This window comes from Hyperolius riggenbachi, chromosome 3, assembly GCF_040937935.1.
Source record: "Hyperolius riggenbachi isolate aHypRig1 chromosome 3, aHypRig1.pri, whole genome shotgun sequence".
NCBI classification, from domain to species: domain Eukaryota; kingdom Metazoa; phylum Chordata; class Amphibia; order Anura; family Hyperoliidae; genus Hyperolius; species Hyperolius riggenbachi.
The window spans coordinates 188,820,240-188,847,135 of NC_090648.1; the positions used below are offsets into that span (position 1 = coordinate 188,820,240).

Sequence of the window (26,896 nt, forward strand, 5' to 3'; positions counted from 1 at the left end):
ATTGGTGTCCTCCATGTGTCTCCTTCTGTCCCCAGTGTGTCCCCGGCTCCCCCTACTTGGGTTCCTCTGCCACCCTTGTGTCTCCGCTCCCCTCGATTAACAGTGTAGCAGGAGCGTCTCCTCATCCAGCAGCTCCCATGGGGATCGCAGACCTCTCCTCTCCTGCACTGCTCCTCTAGTGTTGGCTTCTGCTGATCATGTCATCAGCAGAAGCCATAACTAGCCGGAGCCGCGAGAGAGAAGAGAGGTCTGCGATCCCCGTGAGAGCTGCTGGATTAGGTAAGACACTGCCGCTACACGGTTAATTACACAGGGGGGCGGAGACACAAGGGAAGAAGCAGAGACAGGGAGGGGGCAGACACGGGGGGAGATACATGCAGAGAATCCCTGAGGTGGCTGCGGTTCGTATCAGCGGGCGTAAGTCTGGGATTCACCTCATTCGCCGTATAAGACGCAGGGACATTTTCTCCCCATTTTTGGAGAGAAAAAGTGTGTCTTATACGGCGGGAAATACGGTAATTCAAATGTTTGTTTTAACCTTTCATATATTTGGGGAGCTTCCTCCCATCCTTCCATGCAATGATATGTCCAACGCAACACAACGTGTCTGTGTGAAAGTAGCCTAAATAAAGTTTTAGAAGTGACACACACATTTCAAAAACAATTTTATTAAAAAAAAATTAACAAATAACATTACATTTTTACAAAACATAAGTAAAATAAAACAAAAGTACCTTTAATATTTCTATTGATACTAAGTTAATCTGACATCACGGATCGCACATTACAGAGCAGGTAGCTATGGTTGATACAATACTTAGCAAGACAAGGTTTGGGAAGATCTGTGAATAAGACAATCAACAATATTTGGTGCACTCCTGAGATGCAGAGGATTTTATTACAAAACACTATAATGCACGGTGAGTAACCTATATTCCAGCATATAACGTGCAACTTTCAACATACCGTAACCCCTTTGAAAGTGCCTATCTTCAGCAATTTATATTAAAATCTTTTTGTCATATCACACGCAGGATTCATTTGTGTACACATTCTGCTTCAGGTCTTACATGGATGAATTATAAAAGAGTTGTGCATCCTATTTAGACTTATACATCTAATTTTAGTACTTTTTTTCATAAACTGGATAAGATTACTTCATTAAATAGGACAAACAGTTAGTGCCGCAACTCAAAGCAACCAGTCAGGATGCATATTTTAGCATTGTGGTTACACAAGAAAAGTGGAAGATTGATTGGTTACTTTGAGGAACTGTCGAATATTGCCCCTGACTTGTGTTTTTTAAAAGGCCATGACTGACAGTTTTAGTGCACATCACATAGGTATATTTATGTCAGTATGTCACTGGCATATCAGTGATAGATACAATGTGCATAATGGCTGTGTATATGGTCAAATAAGGTGCTACAGCCAATGAGCAATGCTTGTGCCAGCCATCATTATGGGAAACATCAAAGGAATGGCACTGCCAAGGCTCTTGGGATTCAGTAGTGGTTTGTTGGAACAGGTTTATTATTATTATTATTTATTATTATAATTATCTTGTATCATTTTGCTGTAAATATAGTGGTGCCAGGATTAAGCCCTATCCTAACATCCACCTTGACACCTCTGATCTACCACCAGCAATAACCTTCACACTAAACTACGTTTTACACAGCAAGCTTGAGGGCTGGTTCACACCACAAGCTCTTTCCTAAGCGCCAGTGATTTGTAAAGTGTGTGCTAACGTAATTCTTTGTGTGATTTTAAAAATCACATAGTTCATATGAGAACACACATAGCATTACTCTAGCATGCGCTTTTCACCTCTCTGACGCTAAATAAAGCAATCCACTCATAGTGTGAACCAGCCCTAACCCTTCACTCCAACACCCCTAACACTAATCTTTCCACTAAACTGTACCTTACACTAACCTAAACCCCTCAGTCCCACAATTTTCTTCCTGGTAGCCTTGACATGAACCTACATTACTGAAATGCAACTACTAATACCCAGTATAATCATAACAAGGAACTTCAGCCAGAAATATAAAAATACCAAACTATAATGCTGTTAAACAGCATGTAAAACATAACGTGCCTATTAACTTTCTGGTTACCCCTTCAACTGTATTTCCTCCTTAAACATCGATAGGTTACACAAGATAGATGGGTTTTTGTTGTGTTAGGACAATGGGTATGGAAACTTTGTAAATGGCACAGCTGTTGTCACCATAAAACTAGAAGCTGGGTCAGGCAGAACTTAACATACGAAGGACATTCAGCATAATTACAGCTGAAACACAACCAGCACCTCTAGCTCATCTTCTCCCAACATGACTGAAATGAGAAAGTAGCTAAATAGCAAGTAAGTAAGCACAAGAGCGGATTCGAGATTGTGTACACTTTTCAACATGCCTATGCCCTTTATATGTATTAAAGTGTGCAGCCACTCTGAGCAATGTCACCATGCAGGACTGGAAATCTGGGAAAGCCACAGAGGACTTGGCCTAGGGCATCTGCTGCCCAGAGGTGGGGGCTGGACATGGAAGAGCGGTAGCTGGGATTGGAAGTGGAGGATGGAAATGGGGAAAAAGAGACTGCAAATAGGCAGATAGGCATTGTAGAGAGGAACTGCTGTCCAAGAGAGCCATACATGGTTGTTTTCAATGGAAAAGAGGCTGCACATAAATGGGAGGGGGCTGCTGCACATGGAAGGGGAGCCACAAGAAATTTGATTAGAAGCAAACAAAGTATAAATCCGGCCTTGCCTTGCCACCATGGAAAGTGTTACAATGGCACATAAGTGGCAATCAGGTGTAATATATTTGCTATGTCCACCTGAGTGATTGAGGGGCTTAAGATTACTTTTTCAAATAGGGATAAAGTACCTCCCATCTTTAGCGTTTTAGGACAGTATAAACATAAGGAAATGGGTGGATAAATTCCGGAGACCCTTTCTGGAGTTCCTGCTTAACCTTTTAAAATCTACCTCAAGGTGCCCATTAATAGTCCAATTTCCTGAATGATTGACCACCCAAAACCGATCGGTTGTCAAGGTTAGTGTTAGGGTTTAGTTAGGATAAAAATACAGGAAGGCACATTACTTGGTTAAGGAACATATGGAATAGATGATGTTTAGTAAGTGGATGAGAAATAAGAAATGGGGAAGGTCAGATTTAAGGAAACATCAGTGGATAATGTTAGTTTTGGGGAGGTAGATGGCTAGGGAGACCAGCCTCCATACACAGCTTACACCACCTATAGATATGCTGTCTCTCAGGTAAAGATAATCTGCTTATAGGAAGAACAAGAGTCCACAGAAAACTGCAACATGAATACGTCAAATGAAGTGAGTACAGTGAAAGGTATGATAGCCCTCAAGGCTGGCATTCAAAGTGTTTATCTCAGGAAAGTTACCTTCACCTTCAGCAACGCTTTTTTAATGTAAATGACAAGACTGCTGGTGATCTGACTGTGGCGTAATGCCCAAACAAGTTTCTAAATAGGTCACAAATCAGACCACTAGAATTACAAATCATTTGCCTCAATAAGTACATTCTGAATGGTTGGTACTGCCAGATCTGAAACAAGCAGAAAAATGATGGTACCAATTATTTTATGTAGGAAATGTAGAAGGGAGAGCATGACTAAAGCATTATGGTGAGGTGTGATAATGATATAGCACAAGTGAAAGCCCAACCTTTAGCATCCCATTTGTTATTATGTTAGTACATTTGCATTGATTGGCATCTAAACATCTGCAATAAATGTTAAAATGCGTGGCTTGCTGAGTCCTGCGCCCATGCTCCTCCCCATCTCATCAACCTCCACACATGTGAGCTCAGATCACCCCTCGTACCCTCTCCCTCTGCTGTGATATTAATACTTTGTGGCTAGCACTGCAGCTACAGCAAAGTCTCATAACAGGCCACCCCATTCTGTCTCTCTTTTGTACTAGGTATTTGTCACTGCAACACTGTATGATTGTTTCCAATGTCTTGGTTACTATCTGTGGAATAAATACAGATTTACAGCAGTGCCAGGATCTCCATTTCTCCTTCCCCCCCCGCAATGCCTTATAATGATAACAATCTTCTGAGCTGCAGTGCTTGCCAGTTGCCACAAAGAAACAATCTTTCAGCAGCATGGTGAGGGGCTTCTCAACAGTTGAGAACACCCACTCTGCTGCAAACTCCACCCTTGCTGGACGGATCTCAGAGTTATCATGATTGACATTTGCCATAGGGAATCTCACTAAAGCATACAGATGTGTCCCCTAGCTACAGCTGAGTGATGTGCACTGTTGCTATGGAGGGGGAGGAAGGGCAATGAAACGTTTCACAATAGAGTGGCCTCTGGCAGGTGGGATAGGGCGGGGAACAATGTGCTCATTCATTGCTGTCTTCTAAAGTGTACCCAAGGCGAACCATGGGTCAAATTTCTTATTTAAGGAGAGAGAAGCCTCTCGATCCTGTAGAGGTTTACTGCACCATTCTCAAGTCCACCATTGCAAAGTGTGAACCTCCGCCCCCCCAAAAAAGGAATCCCACAAGCTCAGGCAGATTCCACACTTACAACCACAGTCCTCTTCCAGTACGAGCACAACTGTACTGCCAGTGCATGAGCATAGGCAAGCCCTGTGCATTAAGGAGTGGCCGTGCTTGCGCGGGTGCAGTGTGGCCACCCTCGTGCATGAAGAGGTGCACGGTTGCGATGTGCAGGAGAGTCCCGGGCAGTGATAGAAGACAGTGTGGAAAGCCTCTGGAGGTGTTTTACTTTTGACCTGAGATTCACTTTGAGTTCTCTTTAAATATCTGGTGAGCATATGCAAACTCTCTGTTGTTGATGACAATTTCTCTTAAAGCGGAATGATACCCAGCATTTCTTCTTTGCTCTAAAAGATTATTTACAGCATATTATATACTACCACCATTTTTTTTTACTAGAACAGCATTCAATTAGTTAAACACGGGACTCACAAGTTCCCTGCAGAGAAAGCTGGACGCATCCGAACTGGAGATAATGCTATCTTATTGTGGCTACACTAGGCTGAGAACCATGCTAAGCATTTATATTCCATATTAGTGCATGATACAATGTTGTTTACATTAATGCCTACTGACTTATTCATTTCCATGCAAAATCATTAGCAGTGTAAACATATCATTCATAAAGAAATGTTTAAGTACAGATTACTGTATGGGCTCAGTGCAAATACATTATAGTGAAACAAACAGTGAGATTTCACATACTGTAGTTACCATTAGAGCCAGCATAGGACCTATGTACATGACTGGAGAAAGCAGTTATAGGAGAGACACTGACAGACAACCAGAATTGAGAAAACAGAGTAAAAAAGAAAAAAAAATAGAACATGACCATCTAATTGTATGCTACATGTCAGAAATCAAGCAGTAAGACCAAATAGTATAATAGAATACTTATAGCCAAAAAGATTGCTTAGCTCTGTATATACATACAGATGTAAGAGAACTTGGTGGGCAGAGTGCCCATATGCTAAATTCTTCTGTGAAATGGAACCCCTGAAGCTAAACATACTGTAAATTATAAGCAGTGCAGCTGAAGAAGCCAATCTCAGGCTTTGTGATTTGTGCTGCTGTGTGATCAGCATCTTCACAATGTTCTGTCTATAAAGGAGCTGGGAATAGACAAAGCTCTCCAAGAGTATTGCAGCATGCAGCTCAGGAAGTCTGCACTGTAATAAGTGGCCAGCAGGGGGCTCCGGACTAGGTACAGTACTTTCAAATGGAAGCAGGAAATTTGGGCGCCTATTATCGGCAGAAATTTTAATTATAAGTTTCATACCATAAATGATAATTTGTTCGGGTGCTTATGGGGCACCAATAATTATCATTTTTTGCAGGTTTGATAATTATCATTTTTGCTTTTTTTGCGCGGGAAAGGGGGGTGTTTCGGTTAAGGTTAGCTGTGCGGGTAGTCATTAATAGCCACGTGTGTGTGGGGAGGGTTAAGGCTACCCATGGTGGTGGGGTGCTTAAGATTAGCCATGGGGGGTAGTTAAGGTTAGAGACGGGGCAGGATGTGGTTAAGGTCGTCCGTGGGGGTAGTTGTTAAAGTTAACCATGGGGGGAGCTTTAAGGTCAGCCATTGGGGGGTTCGTTAAGGTTAGCCATGGGGAGAGGGGGTGGTGAAGGCTAGGCATTGGTAGTGGGAGGGTTCAGTGTGAGAATAGGGTTAGGTTTAGTTGTGGTAAAATATAGTATTATTTACTGATATTTTACTATTGTTATTTACACTTCCAAAACATAGACTATCATAGTAAAGACATAGTAAATTTACCGATATTCTACTTGCTGAAATTAGGCACCCAGATTTCCCTGTGCCTCTTTTTCATGTACTTCTTTAAAATAATGTAATCAATGACAAACTAAGCACAGAACTAAGAACATTCAGGTCTGAATTTGGACAAGGCAGGCAGTTTTTCCTATATTCCCATGGAAAATGTGCCAGAGGGTACATAATATAGTATTTCTTTGCCCTGTACCTTCAGGATTCTTTACTGGATTACAGGCGGTCCCCAATTAACAAACAAGATAGGGACTGTACATTTGTTCTTAAGATGAATTTGTATGTTAGTCAGAACATTGTAAATAGTATACAGTACATGAGTAAGAGACATTACCAATACATTATTATCACTAGACCTCATTGTACTCCTCCCCCTTCAGGTTTGGCAGTGACAGACATACAAGGTTTTTACATGTATGCCTCCAGGCAGCCTCATGTACTGCAAGCTAGAGGGGCAAGTAATAAACTGCAAGTAGAACTTATCCAGAGCAGAAGGATTATCCCAGAGGTTGTTGGTCCTGACTCACTTACACAAGAGGAACATGAAACTAGCGTTTATAATTTGAAATATAGTATAGCCTAACCCCATTTATATGTGGCCCATGCAGAAAAGAGAATGAGTGAATGGATTCATCTGCATGGAAGGAATTGCTTATTTATATAAAATGATTTGCAAGCAATATAACTTAACTTCTACTTGTCTCTAGATGCAAATATGGAGTCATCCATTAATTCAAAATATGGCATGTCTCTATTGTGACTTCAATAGTATAAACATTTATACAAAGAATACATGACAATAGAATTCATATATATTCTGCATGTTCAGACAAACATTTCTTTACATGCATGCACTTATAAAAAATACTGCATGCCGCAGGTTGTCCGTGTGTGTGAGAATAAATACACACTCACAAATGTACAGATGCATGGTAAGGTGCAGGTTCATGTGGTTTTCAATTGAGGAAATATGAAAAATATCCTGCTTTTAATGTCTGACCTGAGATATTTCTAGAAACAACAAAAGAGATCTCGGCAAAACGTTTCTAAAACACTGTGTAGTGCTTGGAATTATCCATCATATACTTCATAAACATATTGCGCCATATGCAACTCACTTTTTCTAAGTTTTCTCCTAGGTAATATTTTCACGCCTTATCAATAAAATGCCTTTGAAGCCACTAGCAAGCAAGAAAATACTCAAATGAATCTTAACAGTACTTTTTAGTACCTTTTCAACCGCAGAGTGCTAAAAAAGTTATTGTAAACAGAAGATGAAAAATTACCTCCTAGAAGAAAACTTGCATATGGACCATTGGTCCTTATCCAATTAACGTTTTCTCCTGAGTTTTCTCCAGGAAGATCATTTTTATCTTTTCTAAAAAATAATTTTACACCAGTAAAATTTAGGTAAAAAGGTAATATAGAACTTATTTTCCATGAAGCTTTAACCCTATAGCGGGCAATTTATTTTGAGGCTTGCAAGTGCTCCAGGCCAATTTTGTTTAGGCCTTTGTTTTTATTTAATTTGTTACGTTTCCTTGCTACTAATTAGTACTGCTGTAATATGTATTTATGACCACTTGTCATTAGGGGGCAGTGTGAGACAATAACAGAGGACTTCTGCCTTTAGTTCCTATATCGTCTGCTAGCAGAGAGACATCAAATGATTTAAAGTCATTTCTCAGACAATATTACAATTGTTTTGAGACTGTTCTAATTAAATCAAAAGAGAAACAAGCATCTACCGGTCTACAGACATACAGTATGTACTTGCCTTCTGACACTGTACATGCTTCACTTGGAAGCAGTCTTAGGCTGTATGTGGACTACTGCAGGAAACAGAGCAAGCGGCTTCAGCACCTATGCCTAGATTATCTGTTTAACGCTCAGCTAAGCAGCCACATCAATGGCTATGTTATTGTCAGGAGGTGCCCAAAAGAAAAGTTAAGTTAGCATCAGCCAAAGTATCCCAAATGAATGATAGAAGTTAAGTCTCCCTTACTATTATTGGCTAAATGTAGGCATAAATTGGGAGAGTAGAGTGTTGGGGTAAAATAGAAGGTAAGCTCTGTGTGTTATGGTTGGAAGAATAAGGAAAGACATTAGAAAAGCTCCATGTTAATGGCGGAGCTTAAGGCTAGGCATTAGAGTAATAGGAGAGGTTAGAATTAGTTATTAGAAAGATGCTTTTCAGTAAGGGGATCAGGTAAGATCAAGGAGGGCAGGAAATTGATGAAAACAATGAAAACCAAATTCTATAAAAAAAGAGTACAAGATATCATTCTTTCCATGCTTCACAATGGTGCCAATTCCATATGTACCATGCAGGTGGTGCCCTTCTCCAGCCAGGCAGAAAGCACTGGAAGGTATGGCACAGTGCACTGGGCACACCTTGCTGCCTGTAGCTTGTAGAAACTGAAACAGCTGGATAAACCATAATTGCAGCTCAGACTAGCAAAGTTATGGTGAATCCAAAGAAAAAAAAGGCAGTTTCTATAAGACATTTATTTATGTCTACTAAGCAACTTCTTCATTTCTAATAAGGAACTAGGAATCTAATCCACTTTATTGGAACTGATGAAGGTCCCCCGTAAGACTGATGAAAGGTCTTCAGGAACAGACATCAGTGCCCTTTTGAAGCTACCCTATTTTAGTTTTGATGCATATATTCTTAACTGAACAATAATTCTTTATTCTTATTTGGCTGGCTCTGACAGTAGAGTTCACATACATTCTATAAATCAAAGCAAAGTACAAACAAAACTATGTCATACAAATAAAAAGATCATGTATATACATTGACATCGCATGTGAAAGTCAAACTGAGCAGAAGATGCTTACAACAATGTTTGAAGTATACGAGAATCAGCATCACATACCTCTGTATCCCTTCATTAATATGCTTTTCTGCTTTACTAGAACATAAAAATCGCTAAGTGGTTCTGGCTTGTAGAGCGCATATGAAGACGTATAACAGTGATGCGTCGCATCATAACATAACAAATATGGTCACATGACAGCACCATAAGATTGGCAACATCACCTTCCAGTAAATGACCCAACCAATGAACCACCGTGCACTTTCTGATCACAGGAAGTCTTTGCAGTCTATGATGGTCATTACATGTGAAAAGTACAAGTGCAGGTATTTGGATAAATGGTATATTCCTCAATGTTCCCCTTTATAGCGGTGTAACTAATATGATATCCTGTAAAATCAGCAATGTAGCATAGCCTAATAAGACTGCTGTTCTATTAGTGCAGCTGTCACAGTCTCACAAACTGTGTTTCCTCTTCCCCTATACAGAGGGGTCTTCTTTATCTCCTCATCTTACTGATGCTCCCTTTCTACTCGTTTCTGACGAACTGCAATTAAAGAAATCGTAAACGTTATTAAAACGCTGTATGGAATTATCAAGCAGGGCATTGCAAAGTCAGGAATATATAATAACTAACCACTATTATATCATTATTGTACTTGTAATAATGTAAGTAGTTACAATAATAAGTGATAAAAGTATATCAATGTCATAGTATCACATCAAAGGAAAAGCATGGAAAATGTTAACAGAATAACATGGCACTTAAAATTTAAGATAATATATAAATGTGTGGCACAAACAAACACCAGGGCCGGATTTCTGGAAAGGCCACTAAGGCCTTGGCCTTTGGCACTGAAAAAGCAGAAGGGTGGCAGGACTTGGGAAGAGATAAGAGCCACATATCAAAATAAATCATCTCTCCTACTCCTAAACCGCCTTGCTTTGCTGCACATACAGCCTGAATTCCAGAGCTCTGTGCATCTTCCTGACTTCCTGGTGTGCGAGCTTTAGTTTAGTGCAAGGGTTGTAGAGGAAATGTTCTGATCCAGTAAGGTTTACATTCATGGGAATATCAGCTCCACTTTACAACTCAAGCTGAGCTGTACTGTATAGCTGGTCAGACTGTTAATGAGTTGAGCCATTCCCTCTTCTCTCCCCCATGCACTTGTAAATCTTAAACAGAAAGACAAAGGTTTTTTTTTTACCTAGAGAAATTGATGGCAGCCGTTTATAAGCTAAATCTTAAACCCTTGCTGGCTCATTTTAAAGGTAGCAGTGGAGTATTGCACAGTGCTAGCCATCAGTGAAAATAAAAATCAGTAAAAGAATCAGTAAAAGCATTAAGCTCTTCCTCTGCTGACCCTCTCTGTCAAGCTCTTCAGTGGCTACCAATTAATGAGAGGATTCAGTTCAAACTCTTAACCCTAACCTACAAAGCTCTCCACAATCTCTCTCCCCTGTACATCTCCTTACTATTCTCCAGATACCAACCCAACCGCAATCTCAGATCTGCACACGAGCTTCTTCTATCCTCTTCTACAATTACCTCCTCACATTCACGTGTACAAGACTTCTCATGTGCCTCACCTCTCCTCTGGAATGCCCTTCCACAACACATCCGCCACTCTCCCACCTTTGAAATCTTTAAACGCTCCCTCAAAACCCACCTTTTCTGACAAGCATATTCTCTAGCTTAGGCCATGCACCCACTAAATAACCTAATTACGCACTGTCTGTACATATACTGTATACTTCCCCACCTCCTCTTTCCACCCCATTCCTTTAGATTGTAAGCTCACAAGGGCAGGGCTCTCACCCTTTTGTGTCATGGAATGTTATTAATTTAATTGCTTGCACACTGTTAGACATTTATACATTTTAGTCATCATGTTAAATCAAATTGTAATCAGCAGTGCTGTATTTTGTATCAGTGTTCATATTTGATGTATATCATTGTCTGTATCATTATGTATCCCTTGTTTGTTTTCTTACATTGTACAGCGCCACGGAATATGTTGGCGCTTTATAAATAAATAATAATAATCAAGTCTGAAGAATGCTTAGCAATTATCAGATCTTTCACACATGCATGTTCTTAGTGACTGGTAGTGGGGTACAGTCACTAAACTGCAGTAGGCAGCATAATGTGCAAAAAGTACTATATACATGCAATGCATTACGCTGTACGAATCGTGCATAAGACTTTATGCACATTATTCATCTTACCTTCAGTTTAGTGAATATACCCATTGTTTCATCTCTCCTACTCTTGGGAGAGTTGAAAGGGCTTCTAGGTCCCTCAAGTACCTTCAGTACCTCATCTGGCTACCTGATCTTTGGAGGGGGGGTTGGTGATGCTGTTGGTCAGGAGTTGGCTAGGGATAGTGGGCTTTGGGCGTTAAAAATCTGGCCCTGACACACAAACACACACACACATACTGTACATCAACATTTTAGGAAGTTGTGAAAATGTGCTACAAAGCAAGGATGTTTTAGGCCCCATTCACACTTAAAAGCGCGAAACGCCGGCGATTACCTTGCGAAAAATCACTGGACACTGTGGGGCCATTTTTTCCGCAATCGCGTTTAGTGCTTCTATAGCAATGAAATGCAATCGCCGGGAAATCGCCTGAAAATGGTGCAGGCATTTGCATTTGGCGATTTGCGTTAATCGCCGGCGATTAACACAAATCGCGCAAGTAAGAACAGGCCCATAGGGTGTTATAGCACTAGTGCTTTAAAAAGCACTAGCGCTTGAGCGTTTTGCCGAAATCGCCGGCAAAATGCTGTATTGTGAATGGGACCTCAAACCCAATTAAACCCATATTTGAAATGGCTAGATTTTTAAAGCACATGTTTAATCTAAATTAATACTAAGTATTTATTGTGGGTCTTTACTGTGCATCTGGTAGGGACCAAAGAAACAAGGGGGAAAAATAATCTGTGCAGGTTGTTGTAAAATCAGTGTTTCTGAGGGATATGGAGGAATGATTTGCATGTTCACTGATGATTATGGAGGTAACTGTGTAGAAAAGATACACGTCAATATACACATAACATCCGTATCACTGCTCACACTTGTTTTGCTGCTGGTGTTATGCACACTCTTCTCAGGGAAAGTTCCCAGAAATGACACCAGTTTCCTCTACTTTGGGCTATGGTAATGATCACTTAAACTAGATATGTCATTTGTCAGTGTCTGGAACTGGTGCATTATGAGGGTAACTTCTTGCTCATAAGAAGCTGTTTACCTGCAAATACCTTCTGTCTCAGGAGGGCAAAATTGTTCTTGGCATCTTTTTTTTTTGTATAAGAGCTTTTTAGCCTGTTACAAAAATATTAATGGCTGTGCATTTCTATTATTTAAATTGTTAAAACCTCCAATCCAGGATTTTACAATGTATGGGAAAGGTAAAATGAGCCACAGACAGCTCAGTCCTTGGTATAAACAAATCAGCTGAGTATATGAAATAATCTTCTCTTTAGGGCAACCCAGTGTAAGCATAGAAAAAAAAAAACAATAAAGGAGTGAGGGGCCACTAAGGAGAGAAGCCCGGCGCCAGAGGGTGGCAGCTTTACTCGCATTACCAATGTGAAATCTGGAGCCATTGTCAAGGCTGCAGAAAAACATGCAGAGAGTGGTCCAGCTGTGGTGCTCCCTCCACCAGGAGTCGTCTGGAGCCCTCCTTGCCAGCTCTGCCAAGGAGAAGTGCTTCAAGGGGGAAGGGGTGACCCCACAGCCAGTGAGGGAAGGCAGAGTCCAGGACACCCTAGTTCTAACATCCAGTAAGTCTTCGCTTCCTGCGGAGGGGTCTCATAATGGTGGTACTTGTATAAGGAAATAGCGGCCCCCTCCGCCTCTATGCCAGTAAAGCTGCCGCTCTCCAGTACTGGGCTCCGGTCCAGCTCCCTGCTGCTCCCAATTCAGTGAAGTCAGATTGGAGAAGCAGCTAAGGTTGGATCAGCTGTTTGTTGAGTATCAAATCAGCTGATATCTGATCTGATAGTAGACTTTTCTGGCAGCCTAGTACTAATATCATATAAAATATACTACTTGACTGAAAAGTCCCGAAGTGATCAGATCCTACCCTTTAAGCTCCAATAGGACCATATAACTGAGCATTTTTACTGCATGATATAATAGTAACACTGTCTTAATGCAATATAAATATGCATTAAAAATGTGTATAATATGCATATAAACGAGTCTCATATGCATACATAAACCAGTTAAAGCATTTAAAAACAAAACAAAAAAATCAAGTAAAAGTTATGTATGAATGGGAAAGCATTGTACAGATAGATTTCTATTACCAGTAACAATAATTTGTGATTATTTCAGGTAAGCGCTTGATGCTTATACAGTCATCCCCTAGCATGTACTCGTGATCCTGCCAGGAAAAAAAGAAATGCATGTAGAATTTTCCTGGTTAGTACCAATTTTATTCCTTTGCAGTGGTAGGCACCCTCAGTACAGTACTTGCCAGTCGGTGCAGCTAAATATGCATGCTTGTATAAGCACTGTCATGTAGGGAGCCCCAAGGGTGGTGTGCACGGCCGGCACCACACATGCGCAGTAGTCGACGACTGCTGCTTCGCCGTCCTCCTGGTCCCCTCAACTGCGCCACTGTCAGGCCTGTACATTCCACAACTTGGCTCAGACAGACTACAGGGGGCTTTGAGACGAAGTGGGTTGGAAGAAGCCCCCATTTATCTCAAGTACACTTTAAATATGATCTTTACTGGGTCACTACGAAAAATATCTATTTTGTCATGTTTCATATTTCTGTTTGGTATTTAGAGCATACCATTGCTAGGTTCATGTACATTTGAATCCACCCACAGTATCTCATGGCCCCGCCCATTTTTTCCACAGTGGCGCACTGTATAGAAAATTGTGATGTGGCTGCAGCTGTGGTAGGGGCGTGTTTCAGTGGGACACTCCAAAATTTGAGAGTAATGCCAGTTGACTGTAAAACTATAGTGCTGCTTTAAACCATAGACAAAGATGTTTAAAATGAATACTTTTGCATTTCTACGAGTTCCCACAAGAGGGAGCTCTAAGCTTGCCACATTTTTACTTCATTGGAAGATAAACAGCAATAGTATATTGACCTGTGTATAACCAGCTAAATCTGGTGAACAATGAAAAACACTGGAGGACATCACTGATGTTATACATAGCTGGATTTTTCTAAACCTTGTCCAGCAGGTGGTTTGCAATGTCATAGTGGTGTAGTGGGTTAGCACTCTTGTCCTGCAAAACTACAGTTCAAATCTGGGCCAGGACACTGCATGGAGTCTGCATGTGATTCTTGTGTTTATTTGGGTTTCCTCCAACAGTCCAAAAAGATACAGCTAAATTATATATTTCTTCCCCACAGGAATATGGCCTTACACTATGATAGGGACATATGACTATGGTAGGGATATGACTGAGCTCCTCTGAGTGATGGGCCAAAAGAGCAATTGCATGATTGGCGACATGATACAAATAAAGAGAACAACTGGTTCTGACTCATTCTAATCCAATTATTTACCTATATTATTTTCTAAAAGCTCCAAAAAAAAATGGATCCCTACAGAATAACAATATATTATCACATTACACTTTGCTTTACTTGATAGCATATAGTATCATTTCCAAGTACCAGTAAATGTGTCTACATCTGTATGCCCCCATATATAAACTGACAATAAATTAGAAAACTAGAAAGGAAGGAAGAAGAAGTGGAGTTCTGCTTCCAATAAAACGTTCATAATGTTAGAAATGTGCCTTGTGATGCCCATCAGTACTCAGCTATAAGAAACAAACTGATCAGGACTGAAATGTGTTTTACTGGTTGAAAATATCCACTAGATCAAATGTCAGATCTGGCAGACTGGTTCACAGAGCGCCAGCAGTGCCCATTCAGATAAAAGATACATAGAAGGAAAAGTTATGGTTCTGTTGCTTCACTAAATTTAGACATGGGAACTGTAAGTGAGGGAAAGTTCCTTTTTTTCATAGTGTACAGAGAAATCGTGGATGACTCAGAAAGCTGGACTGCACTCTTGGCTTGGAGTACAAGTGCATAACGATGCAATAAGCTATAGCTGTATTAGACATTAGCATTATTTTGCATTGGTATTATGAGGATTTCCCCTGACAGCAGAAGGGCAAGTCTCCCAACCACTTTCTGCATGTTATAGAAGGATTTACTATAGATGAAAAGCAGTAAAATGAAGCTGAGTTCACTTGAGGCAATCATGTAACATCGTCTCTATTTTCTTAAAGGAAACCTGAGATAAATTACAGTATATACTTGCGTATAAGCCTAATTTTTCGGCATAAAAAAATGTGCTGAAAAGTTACCCCTTCGGCTTATATGCATGTCAGTGGAGCAAAACAGATGGTGGAGCAGGTTTTGTTAATGGCAGAGGAGCATAAGGATCGTGCACTAGTGATCCTGCTCTTACCAGCTTGCGCCCTGCTGTGTCCGTGCCCCCATCCCCTGCAACATGGTGTGCAGAGTTCGCTGCTCAACACTACCTGTGTCCCCTGGCTTGTGGAGCGGAGAATACCAGCAACATGTCAGCAGTGCACTGATCAGAGATTCTTCTTTTGTGTCAATCGATGTGAGTCATATCTATGACGCCATCTAGTGGCTTCTTGAGACACAGCTGTATCATCCTTGGTACACATCTGGGTATGGGGAGAGGGGATGACTTGTACTGCGAGCCGATATGGCTACTGTGGAGGGGGCTATACTGGGGAGGGGGCCTATACACGAGTCGATCACCTTTTCCTGGTTTCTGAGGGAAAGGTGGATACCTCGGCTTATACACGGATCGGCTTATATGCGAGTATATACGGTAAGCATAATGATTTATACTTACCTGGGGCATCCTCCAGCCCTTTTTTAGGCCATGGGCTCCCTCGCCCTCCTCCCGGTCTGCTCCGTTCGCCCACAGGGGAGTCCGCAATCCAGCCCAGTCATGTTCCACTGCACATGTGCGGTGCCCCAGTTGTGCTCTTGTAGCTGGGAGTGATGTACGCAAGCACAGTTAGTTTTAGCAAACTGCACAAACATAGAACACTTGTGCAATGAGAACGTGATTGGGAATCCGTATGCGAAGTGGAGCACAACTTGGCCAGACGGGGAAATTACAAGGCCACACTGCAGGTGTCCTGATTTGTACCCAGTGTCCTCCTTCGTCCCCCTTTGTGTCCTTTTCCCCTGTGTCGTCCTTCACCCCCCTGTCCTCCTTTGTCCCCTGTGTCCTCCTTTGTGTCCTCCTTCTGTCCTGTGTCCTCCTTTGTCCCCCTTTGTCCCTCTGTCCTCCTTTGTCCCCCTTTAAGTCCTCTTTTGTCCCGTGTCCTCCTTTGTCCCCTGTTTGTCTTGTGTTCTCCTCGGTGCCCCCCGTGCCAAGTTATAAGCAGTGTGAGACAATCATGTCTCTTACCTAATCCGAGTGAGCCCATGATCAGTAGCTTCTCCTCTCTCCCCCTAGGGGGATGAGTAAGGGAGAGGAGAAGCAGCCGATTGCCGTGGGCTCCCTCAGATCAGGTGAGGAATGAGATCAGCTCCCACGGCTTTTAACTCAGCATGGGGTGAGTGGAGGAGGAGACTGGAATAAAGGAGGACACAGACAACATGGGGGGATTCCCTGTATTTGGATTATAAGACACAGTGACTTTCTCCCCATGTTTGGAGGAGAAAAAGTGCATCTTAGGCTTCTTTTACACTGCAAATTGCAATAATTCTGATTTTCACTTGAAGCTAGCAACACAAGAAGAAAAAAGCACAAACATGCACACAATTTTTTTTTTTAATCGCATCAAAAATCAGAATCTTACGTAAAATCGCAATCATATGTTGTGTAAGAGAGCCCTTATAGTGCACTAGAGATCGTCAATGAGCTGCTAGTATTTCTGGCTTCAATGCAGATGTAATGCAATTAGTATGCTGGTTGGAACTGGGACAATGTAAATCAGCAGGAGGGGTTTTTGACTGGCCCAGTTCCTAGTTGCATACAGTTTGCATTAAATTTACATGCAAAACATAATTATCATCATCTCAATCATCATCATCAGCAGCAGCAGCCAAGGAAGTTAACGGAGCAGAACAGGACAGATGTCCTCCAGAAGACTATTCAAGTAAGTTAACAAGATGGCAAATGACAGGATGGGAGCCAGACTGCAATCAACTGTCAACGAGAAAGGAGCCAGACTGCAGTAATGCTACTAATGAAGATGGGGGTCCTGCAGAAGAACCCAGAAGACTCTACGCTGATGTTTACACGCTGGACCAATGTGTAAGTGGTCTCAGGAGACCACTGCACGTAATAAACATATTGGGTGAGAGGCGCCCAAAGTAGTACGTAATAAAGATCACAATTTAAAAGGAAGAAAAGAGGTATCTTACCTCAAGGAGAACGCTATATTAGGATTAGATTAGTTTATTGCACACTTTCTGACAACGCGTTTCGTGAGTCACACGCTCACTTCCTCAGGTCAATAAAGTGCCTAAACAGATACTGTAGATGCGCAATGCTCAGAGTTCTGCATAGAAAATCAGATACTAACTGATTACTTATTCCTACACTGACCCTGAGGCAGCATCCAGTTACTTATTTAGTGTAGTCTCCTCTGCCATGAATTTCGCTGCCCCACTCACCACCGCCCACCCCCGCCGAACCAACCGGCAACCCTGGCTCACTGAACCAATCAAACAGCTAAAAAGGCGCTCCAGGGTGGCAGAAAGGTGCTGGAGAAAGAGCATTGCTGTAGAGGACTTTCATCACTATAAACAAACTATGCAGGAGCTCAGGGATGCCCTCACCTCTGCCAAGCAGTCTTATTTCTTCTTGCTCATTTTCTCACACTCCCACAACCCCCCAAAAAATTGTTTAACACCTTTAACTCCCTACTTCGTCCTCCCCCTCCTCCCCCTACCACGTCTGTCAGCTGACGACTTTGCATCATACTTCACAAGCAAGATTGATGCAATACCAGCTCAACCATCACCTGTAAATTTCTTCTGTCCGCCTGCACCCTCACTCACTACTAATTGCCTATCCCCCACTCCACAAGACCACTCTTCCACTCTAACATCTTTCACCAAACTCACTGAACGGTGTCTTTTCTCGCTAATCTCCAAAGCACATCTCACTGCCTGGACCCTGGACCCTATTCCCTCTCATCTAATCCCCCAGCTTTCCTCCTCCTTTAATCCCACTCTAACAACTCTATTCAACCTTTCTATCTCCACTAGCACTTTCCCTTCCTTATTCAAACAAGCCATCATCACACCACTTATCAAAAAAAGTCTCATTATCCAACTTCTCTATCTAATTACTGTCCTGTCTCGCTCCTCCCCTTTGCTTCTAAACTGCTGGAACGTCACATCCATTCAGAATTGTCTGCCTTTCTTTCTACCAACTCCTTACTTGACCCCTTTCAATCTGGATTCCGCCCACAACATTCCACTGAAACTGTTCTCACTAAAGTTGCTAATGACCGACTGATAGCTAGATCCAAAGGCCAGTTCTCCATTTTAATACTCCTCGGCCTTTCCTCTGCCTTTGAAACGGTTGATCGTGCTCTGCTTCTCCAGACGCTGTCATCTTTAGGAATCAAGGGCCAAGCACATTCCTGGATCTCCTCTTATCTCTCTGGACGCTATTACATTGTTTCCTTCTCTAACACTAATCCTCCCCACACCCACTGTCTATTGGTGTACCTCAAGGCTCGGTTCTTGGGCCACTTCTTTTCTCAATCTACACTCGTGGCCTGGGACAACTAATTAACTCTTTCGGTTTCCAGTATCACCTCTATGCGGATGATACCCAAATCTATCTCTCAGCCCCTGACCTTTCCTCACTACTATCCAGAGTCCCAGACTGTTTACGTGCCGTTTCTGCATTCATGTCCTCCCGCTTCCTCAAACTCAACATGAGTAAAACAGAAATTGTGATTTTTTTCCACCATCACAAACACCCCTATAACCTCGACCTCTAAGGTCCACTGCTTGATGGTTATACTTGACTCAGAGCTCTCCTTTAAACCTCACATTGCCTCATTAACCACCGCCTGCTATTTCCAGCTCAAAAATATATTCCGTATCCGTCCCTTCCTCACACAAGAGGCCACCAAAATGCTTGTACACGCCTTAATTATCTCCCGTCTAGACTACTGCAACACTCTGCTCTGTGGTCTACCAAAAAACAGGCTAGCACCTCTACAATCCCTTCTAAATTCAGCTGCCCGCCTCATTCACCTTTCCACACGCTCCTCTGATGCAGCCCTACTGTGCCATTCCCTCCACTGGCTACCCATTACCCAGAGGATCCACTTCAAACTCCTGACTCTAACATACAAAGCCCTTCACGAATTGTCCCCTCCATACATCTCCTCACTAATCTCTAGATATTGTCCCTCCCGCAACCTTCGCTCCTCCCAAGAAATTCTCCTGGCCTCTAAGCTGATCAACTTCTCTCATGCTCACATCCAGGACTTAACACGAGCATCACCCCTCAGCCTGTACATCATGCTCCAAACCTGGACATTTTCAACACACTCTTAAAACACACCTTTTCAGACAAGCTCATAACATTGTTTAGCCCCTGTTTACTTATCTGTACACAGTGTAATCAGAGGCAAAGGCTCACTGCCGCATCCATTCCCCCCACGTCTCCTTACCTAGTGTGTCTCCCACTACCCTTTAGATTGTAAGCTCGCAAGGGCAGGGTCATCCTCCTAATGTTTACTGTTTCTGTTGCAAGATCTGTGCTGCTTGAGACTCTGCTGTATATTTTTTGGTTGTACCTATGTTCCCTGTGTTGTCTTACTGTGTTTTGTAAAGCGCTGTGGAATATGTTGGCGCTATATAAATAAATAATAATAATAAATATAATATCGATATGCAAATGTTAATTAAAAAAAAGCTATGCATTAAAAACAACTGTTAAAATACAGTATCAAGTATACCATATTATTATGTTTAATTCTGTGTTTTAACAGTTGTTCTTGATGCGTAGCTTTTTTTAATTAACATTTGCATATCGATGTTATATTTATAGTTAGTATCGAAATTTCTATGCAGAACTCTGAGCATTGTGCATCTACAGTATCTGTTTAGGCACTTTATTGACCTGAGGAAGTGAGCGTGTGACTCACGAAATGCGTTGTCTGACAGTTCGCAATAAACTAAATCTTATCCTAATATAGCGTTTAGACTTCTCATTGAGGTAAGATACCTCTTTTATTCCTTTTAAATTGTGAAATGTATTACATACTACCCCGGGAGCCTCTCACCCAATCTGCTTACTAGTTGTGTGACCCTCCTCAGGAGGGATGGGCCGCTGGCCCTAATTCATCTTTTTCTTCACCAGCTCAAGTGCTTAACATACTGCACCATATTGGGCTCCTGTCCTTCTTTTGTATTTTTTTCTCAAAGTTTACCCACCAAATCTCCCATAACTACACATATTAGTTTGAGCAGGGGTGCTTATTTGATCACTTTGATTTTGGGCCTTTTTCCATAAATCCTCACTCCTATTACTGGGCACAGGTGTTTGCCCCCAAAGTTCCTGTGCCCACCAGTGGTGGAAGTGGTGCTCTGAAAATTGAGTGAGAGGCTGTGATATCTCAATGATTTGGAGCCACACCCACATAACCAATAGAATGAGACCTCTTGGGTTTGAAGCCACACATTCAGCACCACTGAAAACCTCTTAAAGTGAACCAGAGAGGAAGTACCCTCATGTAATTTTACCATATATATCAGTGGGGACATTAGAGAAAACACCTACCCTGCTCTCTGTTTCATTCTTCACTGCTCAACCTGCTTGTTATCAGCCCTGATAAAAACCCCAGCTGAGCATTCAGTCTGGCTTTGCTCAGGAATCATTATAGCTGGGTCTGTCTTCTCTGACCACTTTTCAAGCCCAAGCCTGCCCCCTTCTGACTCTGCTATAATGACTCAGCTATAATGATTCCTGAGCAAAGCCAGACTGAATGTTTATAAATGTTATATATATATAGATAGATAGATAGATAGATAGATAGATAGATAGATAGATAGATAGATAATTTATTGAGGAAAAGACAACACAACATCAAAATTCCATCAAAGATCATACTCTCTTTTCCACCCATTTTTTTTTTTACATATAAAGTAAATCCAAACAACAAAAGAAAAAAACAAACAAACATTTCCTTCACTCCTAAACTTTTAATGACTGCCACCTGTAGCGGAAGCGATCGCTAGGGCAAAAATTTCAGGCCCCAACACTCTGAAGATGTAACGCTCTGCCGTTGCCTCGGGATGCATCTGTACAGCTCGATAGCACCTGAACTGTCGCCCTAGCGAACACATTCAATCGCCACGGAGGCGCAGGCTGTGGTTAAAGGTCTGCCACATGCTCAGCTAGAAGTAAAATATGGCATATGGGGTATTGTTTTAATCTGGAAGGGCCAAATAATTCATTTTATGTGTTTTATAACTGTGAGACTTGTCATGTGAAAATTAGGAAGGGTGAAAAATGAAAAAAATTGGTATTTTCTGCATTTACACCTAATTTTTCCTCAAAAAATGACTATAAAATAAAATAGATTTGGGAGAAAAAATATTACCTAAAGAAAGCCTAGATTGTACTGAAAAAACAAGATATATATCACTAAGATGGCATAGGTAATTAAATAGCTTAAGTGTCAAAAATGTCAGGAACCCTAAGGGGTAAAAACTGTTGAACGCGAACCAGTTAAAGGATAATTGTTGGTAATCTGTGTACAAAGAATGCTTTAACAGCAGCTCCTGGTCAGTAATTCTTTGCCTGCGCAGTACACTCTTGACAACGTGGACTTGATTGACAGTGGCGCTCTTGCAGGCGCAGTAGAGGGCGAACCGTCGGGGATAAGGAGCAAGCGGCTGAGAGCAGAGCTGCGGCGAGCGGAGCGGCGGCGAGCGGAGCAGCGGCAGCTGCCAAGTGCTGGAGGAATCTTTTTTTAATCTAGCCTGGACATTCCCTTTAAAGGAATGTTAAAAAGACATTTGTTTTCAAACAACCTATAGGGATTTTTGTAGGGACCAAGAATACCTAGGCAAGATGTAGACGGGAGACCAGGAGCCCAATGGTGCAGTAATGTTTGGCATAAGAAGGATGGCAGTATATAGATATATACTCATAAAGGGGTTGCAGTTCCTGCAACCACCCTATAAGCACCGGGGGAATTAACCGTCCCCGCTTGTTGCTTCAGGTCCTACTGGATACTGGGCAGTCACTCTCCTGTAGTAAGACAGACTTTACAGAACAACTGCAAAGCCATTTCCTCCAAAGGAGGTATGACTGGTTGTGAAGATAGATGCACCTACACTGTATTCCCTAATTCCCTATGCTATTAAGGCATTTTGTATTGACCTGAGGAAGCAGGCCATGACCTGTGAAATGCGTAGTTTTTTTCCAGTTGAACTAGTGTTTAAATCATCTGGAGAAGTAAGCGATTACCTTTTTCTTTTTTTTCTTTATAATCTTTAACCACTTGATGACCTAGCCTTTACCCCCCCTTAAAAAGACTCCGTAACAAAAATTGCATCCTGTTTTTTATCATCCTACAAGTTCCAAAAGCTATTCTAATGTGTTCTGGCTTACTGCAGCACTTTGTACTATCACAGTCTCTGTAATAAATCAATGTATCTTTCCCCTGTCAGACTTGTCGGCCTGTGTCTGGAAGGCTGCCAAGTTCTTCAGTGTTGTGGTTCTGCTATGAACTCCCCCTTCCAGGCCCCTCTATGCACACTGCCTGTGTATTATTTAGATTAGGGCAGCTTCTCTCTTCACTCTTATCTTTTACAAGCTGGATAAATCGTCCTATGAGCTGGCTGGGCTTTCACATACTGAGGAATTACAAACACAGGCAGAGCTGTTTGCTGGAAGAATCAGCCTGACATTTCAGTGGGTGATAGCTGCAGGGGGAAAGAAACATGATCTCTTGAGATTCAAAAGGAAGGCTGTATACAGCCTGCTTGTGTATGGATGTATTTTCTATGTGTGGACATACTGTACATCAACCTACTTCCTGTTTTGGTGGCCATTTTGTTTGTGTATAAACAAACTTTTTAAAACTGTTTTTAACCACTTTTAATGCGGCGAGGAGCGGCGAAATTGTGACAGAGGGTAATAGGAGATGTCCCCTAACGCACTGGTATGTTTACTTTTGTGCGATTTTAACAATACAGATTCTCTTTAAGGACCAGCGCTGATTTCGATGATCTGTGCTGGGTGGGCTCTACAGCCCCCAGCACAGATCAAACACCAGGCAGAGCGACCAGATCACCCCCCTTTTTTCCCCACTAGGGGGATGATGTGCTGGGGGGGGTCTGATCGCTCCTGCCTGCATGTGGCTGGCGGGGGGCACCTCAAAGCCCCCTCCACCGCAGGATTCCCCCTCTCCCTCTCCTCCCTTCCCCGGAGATCGGAGGCTGCACAGGAACGGATCTGTCCTGTGCAGCCTCTAACAGGCTCCTGCCTGTCATGTGACAGCGATCGGCCGGGATCGCTGATCTAGGACAACACTGCTACTGTTAGCAGCGTTGTACAAATGTAAACAAAGCGGATTAATTCCGCTTGTGTTTACATTTAGCCTGCGAGCCGCGATCGGCGGCCCGCAGGCTATTCACGGAGCCCCCCGCCGTGAATTGACAGGAAACAGCCGTTTCCTGATTAATTAGCCTGCAGCCGGCGACGCAGATCTGCGTCGCTGGTCCTGCAGCTGCCACTTTGCCGACGTGCGTTATGAGTGCGCGGTCGGCAAGTGGTTAAAAGCAACACTAAAACAGAATACATAGAGCGTGCCTCCATCCTACCCAATACCATTAAAACAACCTAGTTTGTCATGATAAAGCTGCACATTTGTTTCACCTACACCACAATAGAAGCATGCTGTGGTCTGTCTTCAGCAAGCTGTTCAGACTTGAATTTCCCGGACCCGCTGTGTAACATATGTTGATCACAGCAGAGTGGAAATTGATATCTGGGGTTACCCAGCTATTCAGGGCTGAGTGGTCTGTTCTGGTGATAATATCACATCAGAAACTCACCTAAGTCATTATTCTTTGTAATAGCTGCTGCCGCTCTGGTCCTTGGACCTTGATGTGTAAACTGATATCCAAATTTCAGAATTGTGGCGTTCTCTTCAAGCATCTGTGCAATTTCCATCTCCACGGCAGTCCCCAGCTGCTGTCTCTGCAGAAAATGGACAGAATGTGAGCTGTGACGGAGTCCTATCACACACCTCTACGCTAAATAAATCATCACACATTTACCTGATTGGCAATCTTGATCTCTGTGATAGTCTTATTCTCTTTCAGGGCTTCCACAAGAGCCAAGATGCCAGCTCCTGTGATGAAGTTGGTTTCCACATTTAGACTCCTCAATGCTTTATTCACTTTCAGCATATCTGCAAAGGCCTAGTTGTAAAAACAGGGTTTTTTTAGCCACAAACACATTGAGACAACAGCAATCATAATAAGCTGATGAAAATGGGTGGGTCCATAGCAAACAACAGGTTTTTACTATTTATTGATAAAGCTCGATACAGACATTACTGTGAACCATAAACTTCATCCTCCCATGATTTTTATGTGACCCACAGATGACTCTAGCAGGCATGGAGCTGACACCAGAGTGAGTATTTCCTAGTTATTATAAGGTTCTAATTCTCCTGCTCCTCCCAAAAATGAACTCTTTGTGGTCAGCACTTCAGCTCAGCAGATTGGTATCATTTTGAGACTGAGCTATAACTGTAGTGTACGCCCCAAAGAACGAATTGCACGGTAGTTGGAGTGGGTGAGAGAGGTCAGGTGATCTGTGCTCACAGAGACTGGCTGCTTCTGTCTACCCAGTTCCTCTGACTTCTTTATGCATAGGTGATGATAGAATGGTGAGGAGTTTGGTCGACTGCCTTTACAATTACATTTGCACTCAGATCCACATGAAATTAAACTGCAGGACTCAGCCAGTCTAGTATTTTAATTATATTTACTGCAAAGTACAGAGGTTCAATGCATACAATATTATATATTGCTAATTAACACACTTTTACTGTCATATGCATTTCAAAATGTTTTGGCTGAGCAGAGTATTTAATGATTACTACACAAAACTGACATCATATGCGCATGCATTATAACATCATATGTATATGACATTTCATACATCAGGTCCTATAGGTTCTTAGCTAGTTACAGAGTTGCTGCTGTAAATGGTTAAAAACTCTACATCGTTTTGCTGTATAATGCTGTCTAATACAGTGGGATGCGAAAGTTTGGGCAACCTTGTTAATCGTCATTATTTTCCTGTATAAATCGTTGGTAGTTACAATAAAAAAAGTCAGTATATTATATAGGAAACACACACCGTGATATTTGAGAAGTGAAATGAAGTTTATTGGATTTACAGAAAGTGTGCAATAATTGTTTAAACAAAATTAGGCAGGTGCATACATTTGGGCACCACAAAAAAAGAAATGAAATCAATATTTGGTAGAGCCTCCTTTTGCAGAAATTACAGCCTCTAAATGCTTCCTGTAGGTTCCAATGAGGGTATGGATTCTGCTTGAAGGTATTTTGGACCATTCCTCTTTACAAAACATCTCTAGTGCATTAAGGTTTGATGGCTTCCGAGCATGGACAGCTCTCTTTAAAGTGGAGTGAAACCCAGCATTTCCTCTTTGTGTTATACTATTTACAGCATATAATATACTAACACAATTTATTTTTATTTTTTTTAGTAAAACAGCATTCAACGGGTTAAATCACAGGACTGACTTTTTCTCCTGCAGGGGCAGCCACATCCAAACTGGTGATAAACTTATCTTGTGTATACATTCTTCACTTGATACAAATAAAGTAAACATTCTCTGACTGTGCAGAAATATCTGCTAATGAGTCCTGAACTGAAACACTGCTCAGAAATCATTACTGGGTGCATTTAAAATAGAAATACAACAGTTATGAATAAAATGCACTAGCAGCTTTCAAAGTAAATAAACTGAACTTTGGGAACTTATTATTTCCATATTAATGAATAATAATACTTGTGCACAAAAGCAAATATGATAATTGTATGGTTATGAAAAGTAGGAAAGCACATTTTTATTGAATATTTTGTCAGTTTAAAACCGCTTTAACTCACACCACAGATTTTGAATTATAATGAGGTGTGTGGACTGAGATGGCCATTCCAGTACGTTGTACTTGTTCCTCTACATGAATGCCTTAGTGGATTTTAAGAAGTGTATAGGGTCGTTGTCTTGTTGAAAGATGCAGCCCAGGTGCAGCTTTAGCTTTGTCATTGATTCCTGGACATTGGTCTCCAGAATCTGCTGACACTAAGTGGAATCCATGCGTCCCTCAACTGTGACAAGATTCCCAGTCCCTGCACTGGCCACACAGCATGATGGAACCACCACCATATTTTACTGTAGGTAGCAGGTGTTTTTCTTGGAATGCTGTGTTGTTTTTCCTCCATGCATAAAGCCCATTGTTATGCCCAAATATCTCAATTTTAGTTTAATCGGTCCACAGCACCTTTTTCCAAAATGAAGCTGGCTTGTCCAAATGTGCTTTAGCATACCTCAAGCGGCTCTGTTTGTGCTGTGGGCAGAGAAAAGGCTTCCTCTGCATAAAGCATCTCCTTGTGTAAAGTGTGACGAATGGTTGAACGATGCACAGTGACTTCATCTGCAGCAA

General features: G+C 41.9%; 1 protein-coding gene across 2 annotated transcripts in view; it reads right to left on the reverse strand.

The window, feature by feature from the left end:
• Positions 1-648: 648 nt before the first annotated feature.
• LOC137563238 (tropomodulin-2-like) overlaps positions 649-26,896 on the reverse strand; it is a 102,481-nt gene continuing 76,233 nt past the window's right edge. For both annotated transcript variants that reach the window (XM_068275447.1, XM_068275448.1), the window contains exons 8-10: positions 24,470-24,613; positions 24,245-24,389; positions 649-9,705 (exon numbers count right to left, since the gene is read on the reverse strand). In XM_068275447.1, the coding sequence (XP_068131548.1) occupies positions 9,671-9,705; positions 24,245-24,389; positions 24,470-24,613 (324 nt within the window). In that variant the 3' untranslated portion in view covers positions 649-9,670. The remainder of the gene's footprint in view (positions 9,706-24,244; positions 24,390-24,469; positions 24,614-26,896) is intronic.